Raw genomic sequence first — 18,008 nt, 5'->3', positions numbered from 1 at the left:
GAAGAGGACAGTAGACGGCCGAGGGAGGTTCCAAAACAATAGCCAAAAAACAAATGTGGACAAAGACAGGCGGACATCGTTTTAATGCACCACACACGTTTATTTACAATATTTTACAATAAAGTGAACACGCACACCCCAGTGCCTCAGCACCAATCACCCCAAAGTCCAGGCCTCACAATGCCTCCCTCTCTCTTTCTCTCTCTCTTCAGGTCCGCCTCCTCTCCTCTCCTCTCCTCCGAGCTCTGTCCTCTTCCCCTAACTCCAGCCATCAAATGGAGGGAGGCGGCCCGTTTTATCCCCACCCGGACGTGCTCCAGGTGCCTCCCAATGAATGCCTGCCGACACTCCCCGGTGTGGCGGAAGTGCTGGCTGTGCACCCGGAAACACTCCGGGTGTCCTTGGTCTTCTTCCCCCGAGCACTTCCAGGTGTGGCAGAAGTGCTGAGGGCCAGGGCTCCTTAGGCATCTGGGCGCCCCCTGGCGGTGACCACAGGCTCCTATAGGGTTGAGCTTCTAAGCTCTGTTCCCATGGTCCATAAAACCACCAGGGCGGTCGACCCCTCATGGTCTGGAGGAGGTGTAACCCCTCCTCCGGTCCTTCTGGGCGTCCCAGCTGGATACCACCCCCAGCCGCTTGCCACACAAAACAAAAGTTAAACACAGGCTATCCAAAGATCAAAAATCAAAGCATGAGATTGTTGCCAAAAGTGAAAAAAAATACAAAAACTAATTGTGAGCAAAATGATTAGGATTTATCCACACGTGTGAATGCTGTCTGACCTGTACTGCCATGTTTTATAGCACTGCCATCATGGTGCCTCCTCATAACAACAAAGGCAAGTCACATGCCTGGCACCTGCCATAGCAGCACTCCAGAAGAGAGTAAATGGTGTTAAGAAAGACACAAAATAATAAAAACAAATAATCAAAAAAGATGGAAAAATGTGGAAGTAATAGAAAACAACATATAAAATCACAAAAATAAGGTTTGACAAAGTTTACAATTTAATATGAAAATATTATAATAATAATTATAATAATAGTTTGAATTTGTGACATGAAACTCTAGCACTATACAAAATGTCAAGCGTATCTGTAAACTCCTAAGGGTTGTTGTCTCTGACTTTCTGTGGAGTAGCTTAATAAGTGGATTCAGATTTCAGGTAACATCAGCATCACAGACGGCACAAAAAATATTGAGAACACTACAAAGTTTAGAAACTGAAAGTGAAAATGACAATAAAACTAAGCAGATTATTAGTTACTCTCACTTAGGAGGCAAGTAAGTTCAGATATGTTATGCCGCGAGAAGCCATTCCTTAGCTTCCTCCTTTACTCATTAAAAAGGAGAAATAAGAGTACAAATGTCACAACAGGATTACCATAGTCTTCTTAATGAGAAGTCGAGCAAAATAACACCTTTTATTGGCTAACTAAAAAGATTACATCTTACCTGAAGAAGGGTCTGAAGGGGCCTGAGTTGCCTTAAAAGCTTGCATATTATACTTTTTTTTAGTTAGCCTGTAAAATGGGTCATTTTACTTGACTTTTCATTGCATTCATAATGGCTAAAACAGTACAACACCCTACTACTAGACATTCTTCTTAAGAAGCTCTAATATTTAAATGTTATCACCACAGAATCACTGTCAAATGTATAAACAGTTGCGGAATTACTTTCAGATATTTTTTATTGTTTTTTTAAATTATTAAGTACCTGAAGTAACCTCCAAACGATGTTAATACCTTGTTGAACCAAAGTACCAAAAATGGCATTTTCTTTTTTTACAATACAGTTTGGATTTCTTAAAACTTTAACAAAACAACTCTCTCATTTTAAGACTGGAAATATTATGTTAATTACATTTTAGATTAGAACAGATTAAATTATACTTTATTTGTTCACAAGTCATGCAGAAAAAAATGTGACTTATTTTTACTGGAATCATTTCAATGACCAAATGCTTTCTACTGCAGGCTTAAAAGAGTTTCCTGAGTACACATGAAATTAACATTTTTTGTATTTGCTGTATCTGGCCTTGATGCTACCAACTGATCACCTCCAGATACATTTTCATCATAAAACACCACAGTTTGAGCCTTGGCACTTTGCGAGAGTCTGGTCTTAAAGTTAACATAATACATAAGTGGACCTGAAAGTGAAGATAGGTAATAAGACATGGAACATAGCTATATATAGTAGCGTTTCTCAACCTTTAAGTATTTGCGACGCGAGTTTTCATAACAGTTTTAATCGCGCCCCCCTAATGTTTTTTGAAAGAAGCCCACTAATACTAATTTGTTCTTTTTTTATTAATGATATATCATAGATGCATATTTTATTATACCTACTTAACTTTTATCGAAATTTATCTAACTCTATATTTATTTTTCTAGTATCAGAATGTAGTTTGTTAATTTGTTTTGGTTTCAATAGATGTATTTTTCATATTTTCGATTCTTTTTTTCTTTTTTTCACATCTTCGCGCCCCCCCTTTTTGTTACTTCCCACCCCCCTAAGGGGGCCCACCCCACAGTTTGAGAACCACTGATATATAGTGTGGAAAGGAGCACTCTTGAACAGTCTCCAAAGCCACAATAATGCCAGAGGGGCTAAAATGCGACAAATGTTCTATAAAATAAAATATAAGAAAGAGTAAGGAAAAACTTTGCAAGTAAAACAATACAAGGAAATAATTAATAATCATAAATTCAAAGCAACTTTGACCCTAATCCTTGGGCCAGTTCCTTGGGCCAATTTTTGCAAGTGCTCCTGGGGTTGTGCCCTGAAAGCTTTGGTGAGCACCTTCAAGTGCTCTGTCTAGCAGCCCCAGATGCTCCTGAAACCTTCAGCTCAGTAAACCTTAAGGATTACTTAATAAGGTACATTTTGCTCATAATGTTTTTTCTGTAATGTCTGCTTTGCAATTTATATATAACTTGCAATGAAAGAAGGGATCCGCTTTGTGTATATAAGCTTCTTTATATTTTCACCACATTTTTTACCTCAGTTTTCCTATCATAGGTGCACACCAACACAACCCTTCTACAACCCTCAGATCATTTAGTTTATTTTGTCTCTGTGTTATCCTCAACACATTTTTTTGTAGATCATGACCTCCCCTACCTTAAACGAATTTTCTTAATGGCATCTTTTGCTTCTTCTCTTGTGGGATAAGCATCCAAAGCAAATTCAACTTTTGATTTTGAACTGTACTGGATGACTCCAACTTGTACCTGTTTAAAAAGAGACTTTTGATTTTTACAGTACTGTAATGTTTTCATTGATAGTTCACTGGTCAACAAGCATTTTGCTACTGGGATTCTTTCATCTGTACATTAACAAAATTCACTTGCTGACTCCAAATCTGAAAACCATTTTCATCCAGCAAGTCCCATTTTTTAGTTATGATGTTCCAGGTCTTGGACAACTAGGGTGACTGGACAGTAAAGGTGATGCATTTCAGCATTTAAGAAATAAGTTTGGTCTCGAGAAAAGTGAAGCCAAAATTAAGGAAGGTGTTTTTGTTGGCCCTGAAATCCGTGAACTGATGCTTGACGATGAGTTCAAAAAGAAACTGAAGCCAACTGAATCAGCACCCTCATTCGTGCAGGTTGTCCTTGACAGTCACAGAGCAGAGAATTATACGGAGCTTGTGGAGAATATGCTGAAAGTATATTAGCTTATGGGAGCCAGAATGTCACTGAAGACACCTTTTTTACATTCTCATCTCGACTTTTTTCCACCAAATCTAAGTGATGTCAGAGATGAGCATGGGGAAAGATTTCATCAAGATATAAAGGTGATGGAAAACTGATATTGGGGAATATTCACTCCAAGCATGATGGGTGACTACTGTTGGTTCTTGCAAAGAGAGACGGATGAGCAGTACAAGAGCAAAAGCGAGTACCTCCAACATTTTAGGGCACGGTGACCTCTCTTTTATATTGAGGTAAATTGACATAAATATACTTTAACGTGTCTCTGCTATCGTCTTCTGGTTTGTTTTCAGAATAAACACACCAAAACAATTTTGGTGGGACATAGTCCAAACTCCAGATATCATGTTGATATATTTTATTGATATTCAAAAGTGTCAAAATGTCAGTGATGTGTATTTAAAAAACCTGACGTGCTAGCTTAAGTCCTATTTCAAATATGAAATCTGTGTATAAAACTTAATAAAGAGCTGCTCTGAAGTTCCCAGAAGCAAACAAAAAATATTTTTTTGTAGACCAGTGATAGGGTGAAGAAATTAAGCAAGAAATGCATTGTTAGTAAAGGTCTGAATAAGACAGTCTTAGGCTTAAGAAAACGTGTTGGATAAGCAGAAACATTTTTTAGTAAGCTTTCAGCTTGTTCTAGTAGCCTTATCTGCACAATTTCTTTAATATTCTACATTTTTCTGTTTTGTCTGTTAAAAAGGCAACTCAGTCCTAATCTAATGTATAATCGTCAAATTCTAGGACAATTGAGTAAACTATTGAAAACACTTTGAAGCCAAATAAAGACCAGACCAGTGCATTTAGTCTACTATGATATCTTGGTTGGTACTATTGATAGGTTCATTCAGGTCATACTAAGGTCAGTCAGTCAGTCATTTTCCAACCCACTGCATCCTAACACAAGGTCTTGGGGGTCTGCTGGAGCCAATCCCAGCCAGCATAGGGCATTAAATAATTCCCGGGCAGGACCCCAGCCCACCGCAGGGCACGCCCACACACCAAACACACACTTGGGACAATTTAGGATCGCCAATGCACCTAACTTGCTTGTTTTTGGACTGTTGGGAGGAAACCGGAGCACCCGGAGGAAACCCACACAGACACTGGGAGAACATGCAGGTCTCCTTACTGCGAGGCAGCAGCGCTACCACTGCGCCACCGTGCCGCTCATACAACGGTAAGTCAAGAATTATCCACACTTTTGTGATAATTTACTTTGGGTTGGTTGTAAAGCTTTCCCCTGCACATGTGGAAACATGGTGTGTCTGTTATCACAGTGGTAAAGTTTTGACCATCACCAGCCAGTTTCTCTTGTTGTTTTCCAGGAGTAAATATGGACACTCCAATCTCTGTTTGCACCAAATGAGTAGCAGCTAACAGTGATCCACTTTTTATGGGCTGAGGGGTACCAGGGGCCAAACCTTGTTAGTTCATCAAAATCATGGTACGGACTTGCTTAATGTTATCACTGGTCCTTGTTCATGCTTAACGCTTGTCTGACCATTTCTGAACTTCTCAACCCATTCGTAAAGACTCCATTGTGGTAAAACATTGTCTCCATATTTAATGGATTTTGGCCCCTGGTACACCTTTAGCCCATAAAAAACAGATTATTGCTAACTGTTCTTCTTTATTGCAAACAGAGAGTGGATCAGCCATATATACTTCTAGAAATCAACAAGAGAAACTGACTGGTCAAGGTTGAAACTTTACCACCATGACAACAGACACACCATGCGGAGGAAAAGCTGTGCAGCCAACCCTAACAAAATGATCACAAAAGTGTGGATAATTCTTGACTTACCCTTGCAGAATTTTTTAAAAAAAGGAAGCTTTATTTCTGTGCTATGTAATTCTGGTCAGCAATCACTTAGTATTGTTCAAACTGTGTGTCACACTCTGCAAAAATATTCTAAAGATGGTAAATGTATTTAAAAAAAAAAAGTCAAATAGCTCTAATAAAATGAACTTATAGTACAATGTGTTAATGAGTATGCCTCCTAAGTATCGAACTGTTTTCTAAATTAAAGTGTATGAGAAAGTAATAAAAAAGATGATCCAAAATGGATGAAACAGCTGCTTGAAAAAGGCAACTACATCATCTGTGGTGGTCTAAAGAGCTGATCCAACTAGGGAATGGAAAAGATCTTTCAGTTGCCACACATTCATCATCTGATATAGCAAAGAAAGCAAGACAATATATCATAAGCCATTGTGTTCCTGAATGTCTCAAACGTTGAAAGGTTTGTGAAAAAGTTTGTGAAAAATCTTAAATTGTAGTGATAAAACTAAGGTGGCCAATACTGCTTCCTCATAACTTCAGGATTATTTCAGTGCAATTTTACAGCAGCAAAGAAAGACTCAGTTAACTGCTCAGTAATCTGACTCCAACTGCAATCCCATCAGTAGGGTGTGCCTCATAGAAACTCTGACCCAGGCCTGCTTGCAAACAATGAAGACATTTACAATACTGTAACAAACAGAGGACAGAGAGCCTACATTTTCTTATATTCCATAGAATTGCTATACTACACACATTTGCTCTTTATTTTTATGGTGTCTTTTCATTGGGTTTCTCAGTTTACTCCCATACTTCAAAGATGTGTATGTTGCACAAATTATTAACTCTGACGGGGCCCAACACAAGTATGTGTGGATGTATTTGTTAAGTTTGCCCTGCCTGTGGTTGGTTCTTTTTTAGCACCAAATGTTATTTGGATAGGTTCTGGCTTTTGGTATTTGACTAATATGACAATTGAATGATACAGGTATTTAATATTTTACAGACATGCTGGTTAGGTGGATTGGCGATTCTAAATTGGCCCTAGTGTGTGCTTGGTGTGTGGGTGTGTTTGTCCTGCGGTGGGTTGGCACCCTGCCCAGGATTGGTTCCTGCCTTGTGCCCTGTGTTGGCTGGGATTGGCTCCAGCAGATCCCCGTGACCCTGTGTTCGGATTCAGCGGGTTGGAAAATGGATGGATGGAACTATTCAGCATATATTTGCCTGTTTTTTGCTGTATCGCTACTCACCCGATCTGGATTTATGTCAAGCACATCAAACAGCTTAGCTGCAAAGTGCTTTGATCTTTCAAAGCTACCTTTTCCAATACTGTAGGAGCCATCCATAACCAGGAGTATATCAATTGCTGCAGAACACTGAATTACTGTAAGAGAAGATCACATTAAAAAAAACATTGCATTATTCATAATATATACAGTATGTGGTTTAAAATCATAATTGAAATAGAACTGAAGAACACTAATTGTAGAGAAGTTTGGCACTGTCTGGTCTTGATCAATAATTTTTGTTGTGGCACAATTTCTGTAAATCACAGAAAATGGAAACTGGAATGTAAAACTGAATCTTTTAAAAGAAGAAACATCGGAATGTAGATAAAAAATGATATATATACTGTGGCCCAGGAGGACCAGAGGAGGGCTCATGCCTCCTCCAGAACATGAGGGGGCGTCCGCCCTGGTTGCTTTGGGGGCCACAGGTACAGAGCTTTGAAGCTCTACCCTGTAGGGGCTCGTGGTCACCGCCAGGGGGCGCCCCGATGCCTTGGGAGCCCTGGACCTCAGCACTTCCGCCACACCCGGAAGTGCTGGGGGGAGGAGGATTGTGGACACCCGGAGGACTTCTGGATGTACCGTCAGAGCTTTCGCCACACAGGGGTGTGGCTACGGAGCCCCTCAGGATGCACCTGAAGTCCTTCTGGGGTGAATAAAAGGGGCTACCTCCCTCCAGTCGTGGGCAAGAGTCGGGTGGAAGAAGGACGAAGCTTGGTAGAGAGGAGTGGAGGTGGTCCAGAGACTAATAAGGCATTGTGTTGTGGCCAGGACTTAAAGGGGTGATTGGTGCTTCGGCACTGGATATGTGCACTATAAATATGATAAATAAACATGTGTTGGGTGAAACCATCATGTCTACCTGTCTGTGTCCGGGCTGTTCCCCACAATACCTTTTTTATTAAGAATAATTCACCTGTCCTTTTTATTTCAGGTTATAAGATCATGGAGCAAGAGATAGTATCAGATTCTAAGTTGGGGCCAATATATTGTTCGGACAAAATAGTTTTTTTTTCAAGTTTTCTTCTAAATACAGTCATATTGTGTACGAATTCATGGTCATGTGTATGGGGAAATGGTAAAATATTGTCACAAAGACGTTTTGTCCATAGTCAGGGCTGCTGCACTATTAAAATTATGTTCTGGTTATTTCAAATTATGTCAAAATAGCAGATAAAAAGCTCAGATCACTAAAACTGAAATTACAGCAGTGATGTCAAATCTATCTTTTTCAAGCATACCGCTTCAGCACTATCCAAGATGGTTTATCGATTCGTATGGTGGCACCAAGGGACTAAATTGCCTCTTGTGCCCACTCATGTTAATCTACGCCACACAGTGCACCGCAGCTACTAACCTGTATGGGAACGGGCCTAAAATGAAAAAGTGAAAAGAAGATGACGTCCCACACAGCCATAAAGACATGTGTTTTAGAATTATGCCAAATACATGACAGTCCGATGAAGGAGCTGCAGCTCGACTTATACCGCTGTTGCCACTCCGCTCATTTTTTAAAGCAGATCACATGTCAGGGCAGGCCACCTTCCTGACCCCTTGTCATAGCCCTACACGATGCTTTTGTCTTTTCCCCTTTATTGACTTGATTGTAGTACAGTGCAAGATACCGTTTTTTTGCATTTCCACTCATGTTATTTGTGCTATCTCTCTTGGATATGTTCCAGTACTGAATATTGAAATCGCTTCTGTAATTAAGTTATAAAAAATATGTGCAGCGACTAATTCTGCACTTTAAAAGTGATTTTTACATGATCATTTTATGCATAACGTAACATACTTAAGTCAAGTGAGTAGTGAAAAATATCTGCAGTGGCAAATTCTGTATTTTGTCAATTACTATTTAATATTCATCCCTAAAAATAAAAACTAATTTTATGGTATGACTAAATTTCAGGCAATAAAAAAAAAATGCTTTGATATAATAAAAACACACAGGCCATTTTTGAAATTGCTTCTTAATTTTTTATATTTAAAAATTCAGGCATTTTAATAACACTAGCAACAAATACGAATTTGTTAATAAATGTTCAAAATCAAACGTATGGGGGCAAATATCATGGCTCTAACACAAGTGGCACAATTGCGGACCATGGAGCAATTATGGCTAAGAACCTCTGACGCAGAGAAAATAAGAAACAAAAACATACAGCATACATATGGGCCACAGAGAAGAAAAAAAATAGGGACACAGTGACAAAAACAAAAGTCAGTTTCAAGATTAAAGCTGAAATGTCAACTTTAATCTCGAAATTGACTTTTTTTTCTTTGATTTAGGACCCTGAAATAAACTGATTAGCCCAATATAATCAAAACATCTGATGCAAATGAAGTAAAATAATCAGTTTTAAACACAAATCATAGCTCCTGTTTACTGTGTCTGTGCCAGCGTATGCAAAGAATGCAGAACCGCCATCCACTCAATATCAGAGAGTTTTTCAAATGTGGAAGGCAACTGTTTATCTGGCCATAAGCGACTGAGTCGATTCGCTCAGTCAGTTGATAGATTGTAGTAAGCAACAGAGGATGATATTTTCCAAGTTTTAATTCAAGTTTTAATTTAATTCCATTTGGGTGACTTTTATATTTTGACTTTGAATTAAGTGATCCTTTAACAATGCATCCAAAGCCTAGCATCACAGGTGTGTTGCCACGCCATGCCATGTCTGTGTGTCTCCTATACTTACTCTAGCTGGAGGATTATTATTACTGTTGTTGTTGATTTTGTTTTATGAAAAATGAATCACTGCAAACACATTTTAAGCAAAGAATTTCAATTGATCTTGTTGTTACTCCAAATTGTTTAAATATTCCCAATAGACAGTAAAAAACTCCAGTGTAGCCTACAATGACTTTCGACAAGTATTCAAATCCTTTGCTCCACTGCACATCAATTAGTTTTTAATTATTTATTTAATAACCTCATTCTCACAGTTCCCTGCAGCTGAATCTTTTGATACTGACTGCCTGCAGCCAGACTGAATTATCATTATGTTGTATGTAACACATTTCTTTCCTTCTCCCTAAGAATATTGTATGACAAGTTGATGTTTACGAAAGTTACACAATTGAAAAATATGCTGATCGTAGTGGGACTAACATATGTTTTGTCTGATGTTCTGACCTTTCATCCTACTTTAGCAGGTTGCCCTAGAAACTGTTAAAGTATTATTTTTTCTTAAAAAGTTTCAAATTTAATAATGATTTAATGGTCAACAGCATAAAAAGTGCAGTTTTATCTTATTATTTATTTACGTCAATTATGTGTGTACCAGTGGTGTCGCACTTACACAGAAATTTATTTCATTTAGTAGGATGTGTAAACTTAGAACACCAGTATTTTTAAAAATTTCAAGTTGCCTACATTATCGTATTTTTATATTGTTAGATTAGTTTTGCTATATATCCATTAAGCATGTTTAAGCGCTTAACATAAAACTAGATTCAGCTTTATCTACAGTGTCTTTAAAAAAATTTATTCCAGAAGAGGTTTGTTATACTCTTTAGAAAGATACATACATTTTCCAGAAGTTGATATCTTCAAAATGGTTTCTTTATCAGCCAGAAGTTGTTGTGATCCATATCCATGGGAAACTGAAGAACAGAGAAAGAAGGTAAAACATAATGATATGGTATGCCATTGTTGATTACATCCTAATTGTTTTATTGATAATTCCTACAAATTTACCAAAAGAAGATAACCAGCGTTTTGATGGGGACAAGACATTCAACCCAACATAGCTCGCCTAGCTACATAAATTTTCCAAAAATATCATGAAATCAAGTTACCATGCAACTCTTATGCAAAATCTCAGTTTGTCAAATTTGTTGTCATGATTTCATGGCAACCTACTAGAAAGGTGTTTGATCATCATGCTCCTGGAGTAACATTTGTAGTATTATGGTTACCAGTTGTCACAGGCGGCTGGGGGGGCGACCCAGCTGGGATGCCCCAGAGGAGGGCTTATGCCTCCCCCAGACCACGTGGGGGCGACCGCCCTGGCAGCTCTGGGGACTACGGGTACAGAGCTTGGAAGCTCAACCCTGTAGGGACGCGTGGTCACCACCAGGGGGAGCCCTAGACCTCAGCACTTCCGCCACACCCGGAAGTGCTGGGGGGAAGAGGATCGGGGACACCTGGAATGCTTCCGGGTGCAGAGCCGGTACTTCTCCACACTGGGGAGTGCCGGCGGAAGCTCATCGGAAGACACCTGGAGCACATCCGGGTATGGATAAAAGGGGCCGCCTCCCTCCATTCAGGGGCTTGAGTCGGGTGGAAGAAGGACAAGGTCTAGGAGGAGACAAGGAGGAGGCCTGAAGAAGTGAGGCATTTGATGGTGGCCAGGACTTTTGGGGACTTTGGGTTTGTTGTGCACAACTGTAAATATGGAGCACTTGAATAAACATGTGTTGGGTGATTTTAACGTGTCCGCCTGTCTGTATCTGGGTCATCTTCCACACAGTCTACAAAGAAACTGGCAAAATCCAATGTAAAGAAGTGGATGTTGATCACCAAGATGATTTGAACTGTGAACAACTTCTGAGCTCTTGTGAGCAATCTATGCTTGTCACGGAACATACATGCAAAGATGCCATGTGTTCACAGCATTGCCACAATGCATGGGATTTATTGACTGTATGTTATGTTAAAAACAATATGAATTCTAAATTGAACAACAAATTAAAAAAATGAAGATAGATAGATGTTGGGAAGTGGTTCTTGACTAGTTTTTTAATAACTGTAAAAGCATATAAAGTTCTCAGGGTGTTCTTTTAATATAACAGGAAAATAAACACTTTTGAAAAACTTCCTTTTCAATCCATCCATTTTCCAACCCGCTGAATCCGAACACAGGGTCACGGTGGTCTGCTGGAGCCAATCCCAGCCAACACAGGGCACAAGCCAGGGAACCAATCCTGGGCAGGGTGCCAACCCACTGCAGAAAAACTTCCTTTTTCTCTTTTTAAATCCCCCTAACATTCTACTGAAAATTACCAACAAGATCAATATAAATGTAACTTGTTAAAGGGCATACAAATAAACAGCACATATCAAATGTGAAAAATTCTACCCTAGCAATTCTTCTTATAGATAAATCGTGTGGAATTACTAAAAAACTTACCTAAATTTGCAACACAAAGAAGAAAGAGTGATTCTACTAATCCAGCTTTCATGATTGAGTCCATCATCTCCTAAAAGTCAGTGAAAAGGTATTTACACAGCAATCCATATGAACGCTCCACAGTATAATACAATTGCAATACTGGGAACAGACCTATGGCTGGTATTTCCCACTGTGTTCACTTTGTTAAAATACACATTAGAACTCTGAAAACTTCTGAAAAAAGTCAAATGCTTTCACAAAAACATCACACTTTGTAATTTTTTTCTCATTATTCCTGGCATGGTACATAAAATTTACATATGTAATTTTTTTCTAACGTTACTACAGACTCTCTCCCCGCAACCCAACCCCCCCCCCCCCCCCCCCCCCCCCCCCCCATCTGCTTTGTTTGCCATTACCATTTACTCTTAAACTACAGGAAGAGTTTGGAATACTGAAGTTAGTTAGAGAGTCAGAGAGAAAATCCCACCAGAAACGACACTGGAGCCATGAAGCAACTTTGCTAAAAATTGCACGACCCAGAGATAATACATGGCGTCCTTAAAGAGGAAAAAGGTCTAAAAAAATGAAATTTAAGAAATTTAAACTGGGATCAAGAAAGTGTCTAAAATGATACAAAAACATCTGTCGATACCACTGAAGCAAATCTAAATCACACCAGCAATGGTTTAGAAGCAAAATAACATGCCATACAACATTTCCTTCTTCCTGACAAACCACAGGTAATGAATATCATAAAAACTGTTTAATACAAACCATGTGCTGTTATGTTCAAACTAGCAAGGGCTGACTTCAGTTCTGGTTACATTAGGTGGTCTCCAATGAAGACAACTTGTTAGGACTGTTGCTACACAGATGTTCCCACCATGTCTGTGTGGGTTTTCATCTGGGTGCTTTGGATTTCTTTTCACATGAGCTGTGTTGTTAAAATTAAGTGGAGAATTCAAACTGACTCTTGTGTGACTACATGTGTGAGTGGACCCTATGATGAACTGGCACCCAGACTAGGATTGTCTTCTGTCATGTGCCGTAATAGTCTGCAGCTCCATGACCCAAAATTTAGGTTAAGGAATTTGAGAATGTTATGCTGTTGGATATTATTACTATGCAGTCCTATAGAAAATCAACCAGTAGGTGCATACTGAGTCATATAGAAGACATAAGAAACAGAATACATGACAAACACAAGTCAAAGCTGACATCAGGAGTCAACAAGTTTTAATGATCCATCCATATTACTAACCGAGAATGCTAAACCGGATGGACGCAGGGACATCCGGCCATGGGCCGTAGCCGCAAAAAGACGTACTGCGCAGGCGCCCCAAGAAATGAGGGGCCGTGAGAAGCGGATGAGGGGCCGCGAGAGGCGGACAAGACCACAGAAAAAAGGAGTGAACACAGAAAAAAGGAGTCAAAGAAATGAGGCGGCGCGAGCACAGAAAAAAGGAAAAGGCACAAAAAAAAGTAGTCAAACGCAGGCAAAGCACGAAACCCATTGCACACGAAACTAGCACACAAAAAAAAAGAAGACGCTCGCGCACAACAGCAAGGCATCCTCATCCCCCCCCCCACCCCCCCCCCCACAGGCACCGGACGGGACACACACCAAGAGGGGGATTTAACAAGCCCATGGAACACAACAAAAAAAGAACACAAAACCACCCCACACACCCTACAAGCAACGGACGGGACACACAAAGCGGGGAATTCAACAAGCCCCTGGAACACAAAAAGAAAGAAGATGCTCGCGCAACAACAATCCTCACCTACCCCCCCCCCCCACATCAATAAGAAGTGACACCCAAAGCCACATATCTAAAGGAAACGTCCATATTAAACATACGTCATCTCAACACCTTCACACTAGGCAGCATAGGTGGATCTCCTTACAATAAAGCACTATTAACCGTTCAACTGCAGAAAAGGCTCCATATTAACAGTGAGTGCGATCCTCCTTATTACTTAACCATATTTTGCACGCTGAGGAACAAACAAGTCATGAATACACGGTCACGGGTACGGATCGGATAACGGGACCAAACACACGAACATGAATGAAACAAGAAAATACAAGGGGGCGCATACAACGCGCTTCGGAAACTCCGGGAGAAAAAATGTCTCGGATCAAAAAACGCAAAGCACAAGTAACCCCGTTACAGAGACGTGCCCAAATGGACAGACACAATGAACGTAGACGCATACAGCGCGTGTCTCAAAGTGCTGCATCGAAACAAGCACGATTTCAAAAGAAAGAGCTCGCGACTCAGACATACAAAAAAGGGAGCGAATAGACAGAATAAATTAACAAAAACGTGTACAACGCGCATATGACCTGCCAGAAAACAAGCAAGCAAGACTCCAAAAGCAGAAAGCTCAACTGACCGACATACAAAAACGGACAAGGCTCGATACAAACAATGCACGACGTAGACTGAAACGGACTTTTGGCAAAGCGGAGGCGAGTCAATTAAAACTCCAAAATAGCGCGTCACAAATAATGGACATGCAACAACGCGGCACTCAAACGCCACAAGCAAAACATGCCCGTCGCGGACATCAACGCCAGACAACGCCTTCAATAATGAGTCCACTATTGAGGAAAATTCATTGGGATTAATGAATGTCATTTGCAATCATTGTCATTCACTTAACTTCCCAGAAGAAACAACAAGCAACAGTTCTTACAGAATCACATGCTAACAATACTGTTCTCATTCCTAGAATTGACCTTACGAGTTCTGACCTGGATTTACCTTTTACATTGAAACGCTGACAGTTCCCCATTAAACCTGCATTTGCCATGACCATCAACAAATCACAAGGACAAGCCATGGACAAGGTTGGCATCTACCTCTCTGAACCCGTTTTTGGACATGGACAACTTTATGTTGCCTTCTCACGTGTTCGACGTTCATCTGACGTTAAAGTTAAAGTTATAAAGGTTGTATACAAAGAAATATTCCAATAAAACATTACTCTATGCCAAACACTCTATTTTTTATTTATATAGGCATCATCCAAACCTGCACACTATTCTATATCTAATTCATACATCTCACTCTTTGTCATGCCCCAACACCAGGGGTTGGCGAGCGAAGCGAGCAGGGGGCGGAGCCCCCTAGTAGTATGATGACATTGAAGCTGCTGCTTTTCTTCACCCTTCACTATCAATTTGCACCTCTGTCTATCCTTTGTTAAATGTTCCTGCTTGGATGTCATTAATAATTACACATGTTGATGTGTGAGTGAATAAGCACTACAACAAATTGGTGGCCAACCAGTGTCTTCTGACTAAATTGCATTTTAGCTTAAGCCACATTTAAGTCATTTAATTATTGTTAGTTTTGGTTAATAAAAAATAAATTCATTTTAGTTGAGAAAAAGTAAATTGGTTTTAGTCAATTTTTTAGTCAACTAAAAAATAAATTAGTCAAATGGCCAAAATGAGATGAATATCTCATTTAACATATGAATATGCAGAGAATTATACTGCACCTCTAAACTACTATACTAACCTGTACACTAATGAGCCAAACCACAGGTAGTGAATATTGAACATTAAATGAAGAGTAGGTGTAGGAAGGATTTACTCCAAAAGATCTTGGTCAGATAATGGCAGCTCTGGTTTGTCATCACCATTTTCTGGCCATCGACATGCCTCAGTTATGCTGCTATAAGATTTTACCAAAATATACATTATATATGACATAAGTGCTTTTACTATGTTCTTCACATTTTAGAGGTTATGCTCATAAACATTAGTTTGCCCTCAAAAACCAAACAAATAACACAAATTTAGTGTTTGCGCATTTTCTCTTCTTCAGCAGTCAGAAATACACTGCACTCAGCAATCAGGATCCTGTGAACCGGATCACCCTCTGGGAATCATGGCACATGGCCATGTGGTGTAGCGGGTCCACAGCTCATGTCAAGAAGGCCAGATTTTAAATAAATAATCGCCGCCTTCACCTTTTAGAAAGGGGGCATGGTAGTGTGGCAGATCGGTTCCCGGGGATTTCGTGGTGCGAGCAATCCTCGCTTAAGTGCACAGGTGAGGAGTCGTCCGCATTCGTAATTGTTCCTAGGAGCTGGGTGCCTGGGTGTTTGGCCTGCACCCGATGAGCCTTTGATTGTGGTTGCTTCCGCTGAGCATTTTGTGAAGAGCAGGAGTGACTGGAAAGAGGATGGCTCGCCGAGTAAGGCCAAGAAGGCAGCAGGAGTCAGGACTTGGGATATGAAAGCCCCAGTGTGAGCGCCCTGGTCGCTGGGGAGCCCAAGTCACAGTCTGGTTAAGCCTACTGGAGCCAGGGATTGGTGAGGTGAACAGACCTGCAGGAGAAGGCAGACAGTAGGTCAGCTGCAGGTAGGGTGGCTCCCCTGGTGCATAGCCTGGACGGGAGAAGCAGAGGAGTCACCAATAGAAAGGCACCGGGTTGTGTTTTAAAAGACAGCTTCCAGCCATTGTTTTAACCTCACAGGTTTTAAAAGATTTTTTTTTCTATTGGATTTTAACCTCCATGATTTCACCTCTGTTTTAATGGATTATGTATTTAAGGATTGTGATGCACTGCACTATTTATTTGGACACTGTGTTGTTGCTGTTTTAAAATAAAAGCACTTTGCACTTTTTGCACCATCCCCTTGCTTTGTTATGCCTCACTGTCTAGCTCATCAGTGACATTACTGACGGTGTCGGGTTTAAGAGCTCCCAGAAGCAAGATGGGAGCATGGAGCGAACCCGCATCGTCACATTTGGTGGCAGTGGTGGGTGCCGTAACTGATGCTCATGAGGTAATGTGCTTCATTCAGGACTCCAAGAGCAACTGCCCATTCAATACAAAGTCAAACCAGCAGTACCCAGGGATTCTCCAAAGAGACACAGTACCAAAGGAGTCCAGTCTTCGTCTCAGGTCACTGGATAGCGTCCATGTCTCGCAACCTTATAGCAAAACTTTACGCACCAGGACTCTAAAGACTTGGACCTTCATCCTTTTGCAGAGATATCGGGAGCACCACACACCCCTTTCCAGCAACCCCTTTTCGCTGAACTGAAACACCTGGGGACATAGAAGACAAAGTGTTAAACTAGCACTGTAAGTGCATGGGAATATGACCCTTAAAAAACAGAATAAACTGATAAAAAAGTTAAGTGAAAGAAGAGCCTTTAATGTCAATTAACACAAAAATGATGTGATTAGGGCACACTGCTATAAACTATAGGGTATTAGTGAAACTGACCAAATGTAATTTGAATAATGATACTAACTATTCATACCTTTGTGCTGTACAGGTTTGGACCTGATCAGCAGGGGACAACAACCTCTTCAGGAATTTCACTCACTGTAGAGAGGGAGAAGGAAATAAATGAGGTGCTTCGAAGGGTCTCAGGATATTCAAGGTTGTGTGGCTCATATTTCAGACCTGTAAACCTTACAAATCTCAAATAAAGGAAGCATGCATACGAATGCTAAAGTGTTATACCTACTGCTTAAAAAGAAGTGTATGTAGCTTCAGTTACTTTAGTCACATTTAGATCTTTAAAGTACTGTAAGAAAAAATGTGTTTAGGTGAGGTGCATCCATGAATGGCAGAATGTGGCTCATGACAGCAGTGTGTACTTACGGTAAACTTAGCTTCTGTTTAATATAGCTTTTCTGTGCACTTATTGTAATCTTGTATTAGCAAATAATTTATTTTAAATTATATTTTAAGAGGAGCTGAGGTTTGAATTTTCAATAAGTTAATGCATCTATTACTATATATGTTGACTTTCACATGTCTGAACAACACCCACCTATATTATTAAATGTCACAGGTACCTATTTATATGTTGTGTTTTTCATTCTTGAAAGTAATTTTTAAATGTTAAAAAAAGCATTTGTAAAATATATGTTTACCTCTTACTGTCTTTGTGTAGTCTTTTTTATTATTTTCTTTGTGGATGGAGTCAGAAGACCAATTTATATTATACTGTGAGTAAATGGTAAAATTATAACTTTATTTCTAATCAGTTTCCTACCCATCTATTATATACTGCATTTAACATGTAGGTAACTATAAAATTTTATCT

General features: G+C 39.9%; 1 protein-coding gene across 2 annotated transcripts in view; it reads right to left on the bottom strand.

Annotated features, from left to right (window-relative positions):
- The window catches only part of LOC114652762 (von Willebrand factor A domain-containing protein 2-like), a 38,091-nt gene extending 20,369 nt beyond the window's left edge, over nt 1–17,722 (bottom strand). Inside the window, exons 1-5 of one of the 2 annotated variants that reach the window (XM_051927688.1) lie at nt 17,214–17,722; nt 11,936–12,005; nt 10,332–10,406; nt 6,759–6,892; nt 3,130–3,239 (exon numbers count right to left, since the gene is read on the bottom strand). In XM_051927688.1, coding sequence (XP_051783648.1) covers nt 3,130–3,239; nt 6,759–6,892; nt 10,332–10,406; nt 11,936–12,002 — 386 coding nt within the window. In that variant the 5' untranslated portion in view covers nt 12,003–12,005; nt 17,214–17,722. Of the gene's footprint in view, nt 1–3,129; nt 3,240–6,758; nt 6,893–10,331; nt 10,407–11,935; nt 12,208–17,213 lie in introns of those variants that run through there. The other variant, XM_028803079.2, reaches the window with a different exon arrangement.
- Nucleotides 17,723–18,008: the final 286 nt, after the last annotated feature.

The sequence above is a fragment of the Erpetoichthys calabaricus genome, chromosome 5 (assembly GCF_900747795.2).
Source record: "Erpetoichthys calabaricus chromosome 5, fErpCal1.3, whole genome shotgun sequence".
Lineage (NCBI taxonomy): Eukaryota > Metazoa > Chordata > Cladistia > Polypteriformes > Polypteridae > Erpetoichthys > Erpetoichthys calabaricus.
Note: the sequence above shows the minus strand (reverse complement) of the source record. Positions and strands in the feature narration are given on the sequence as shown.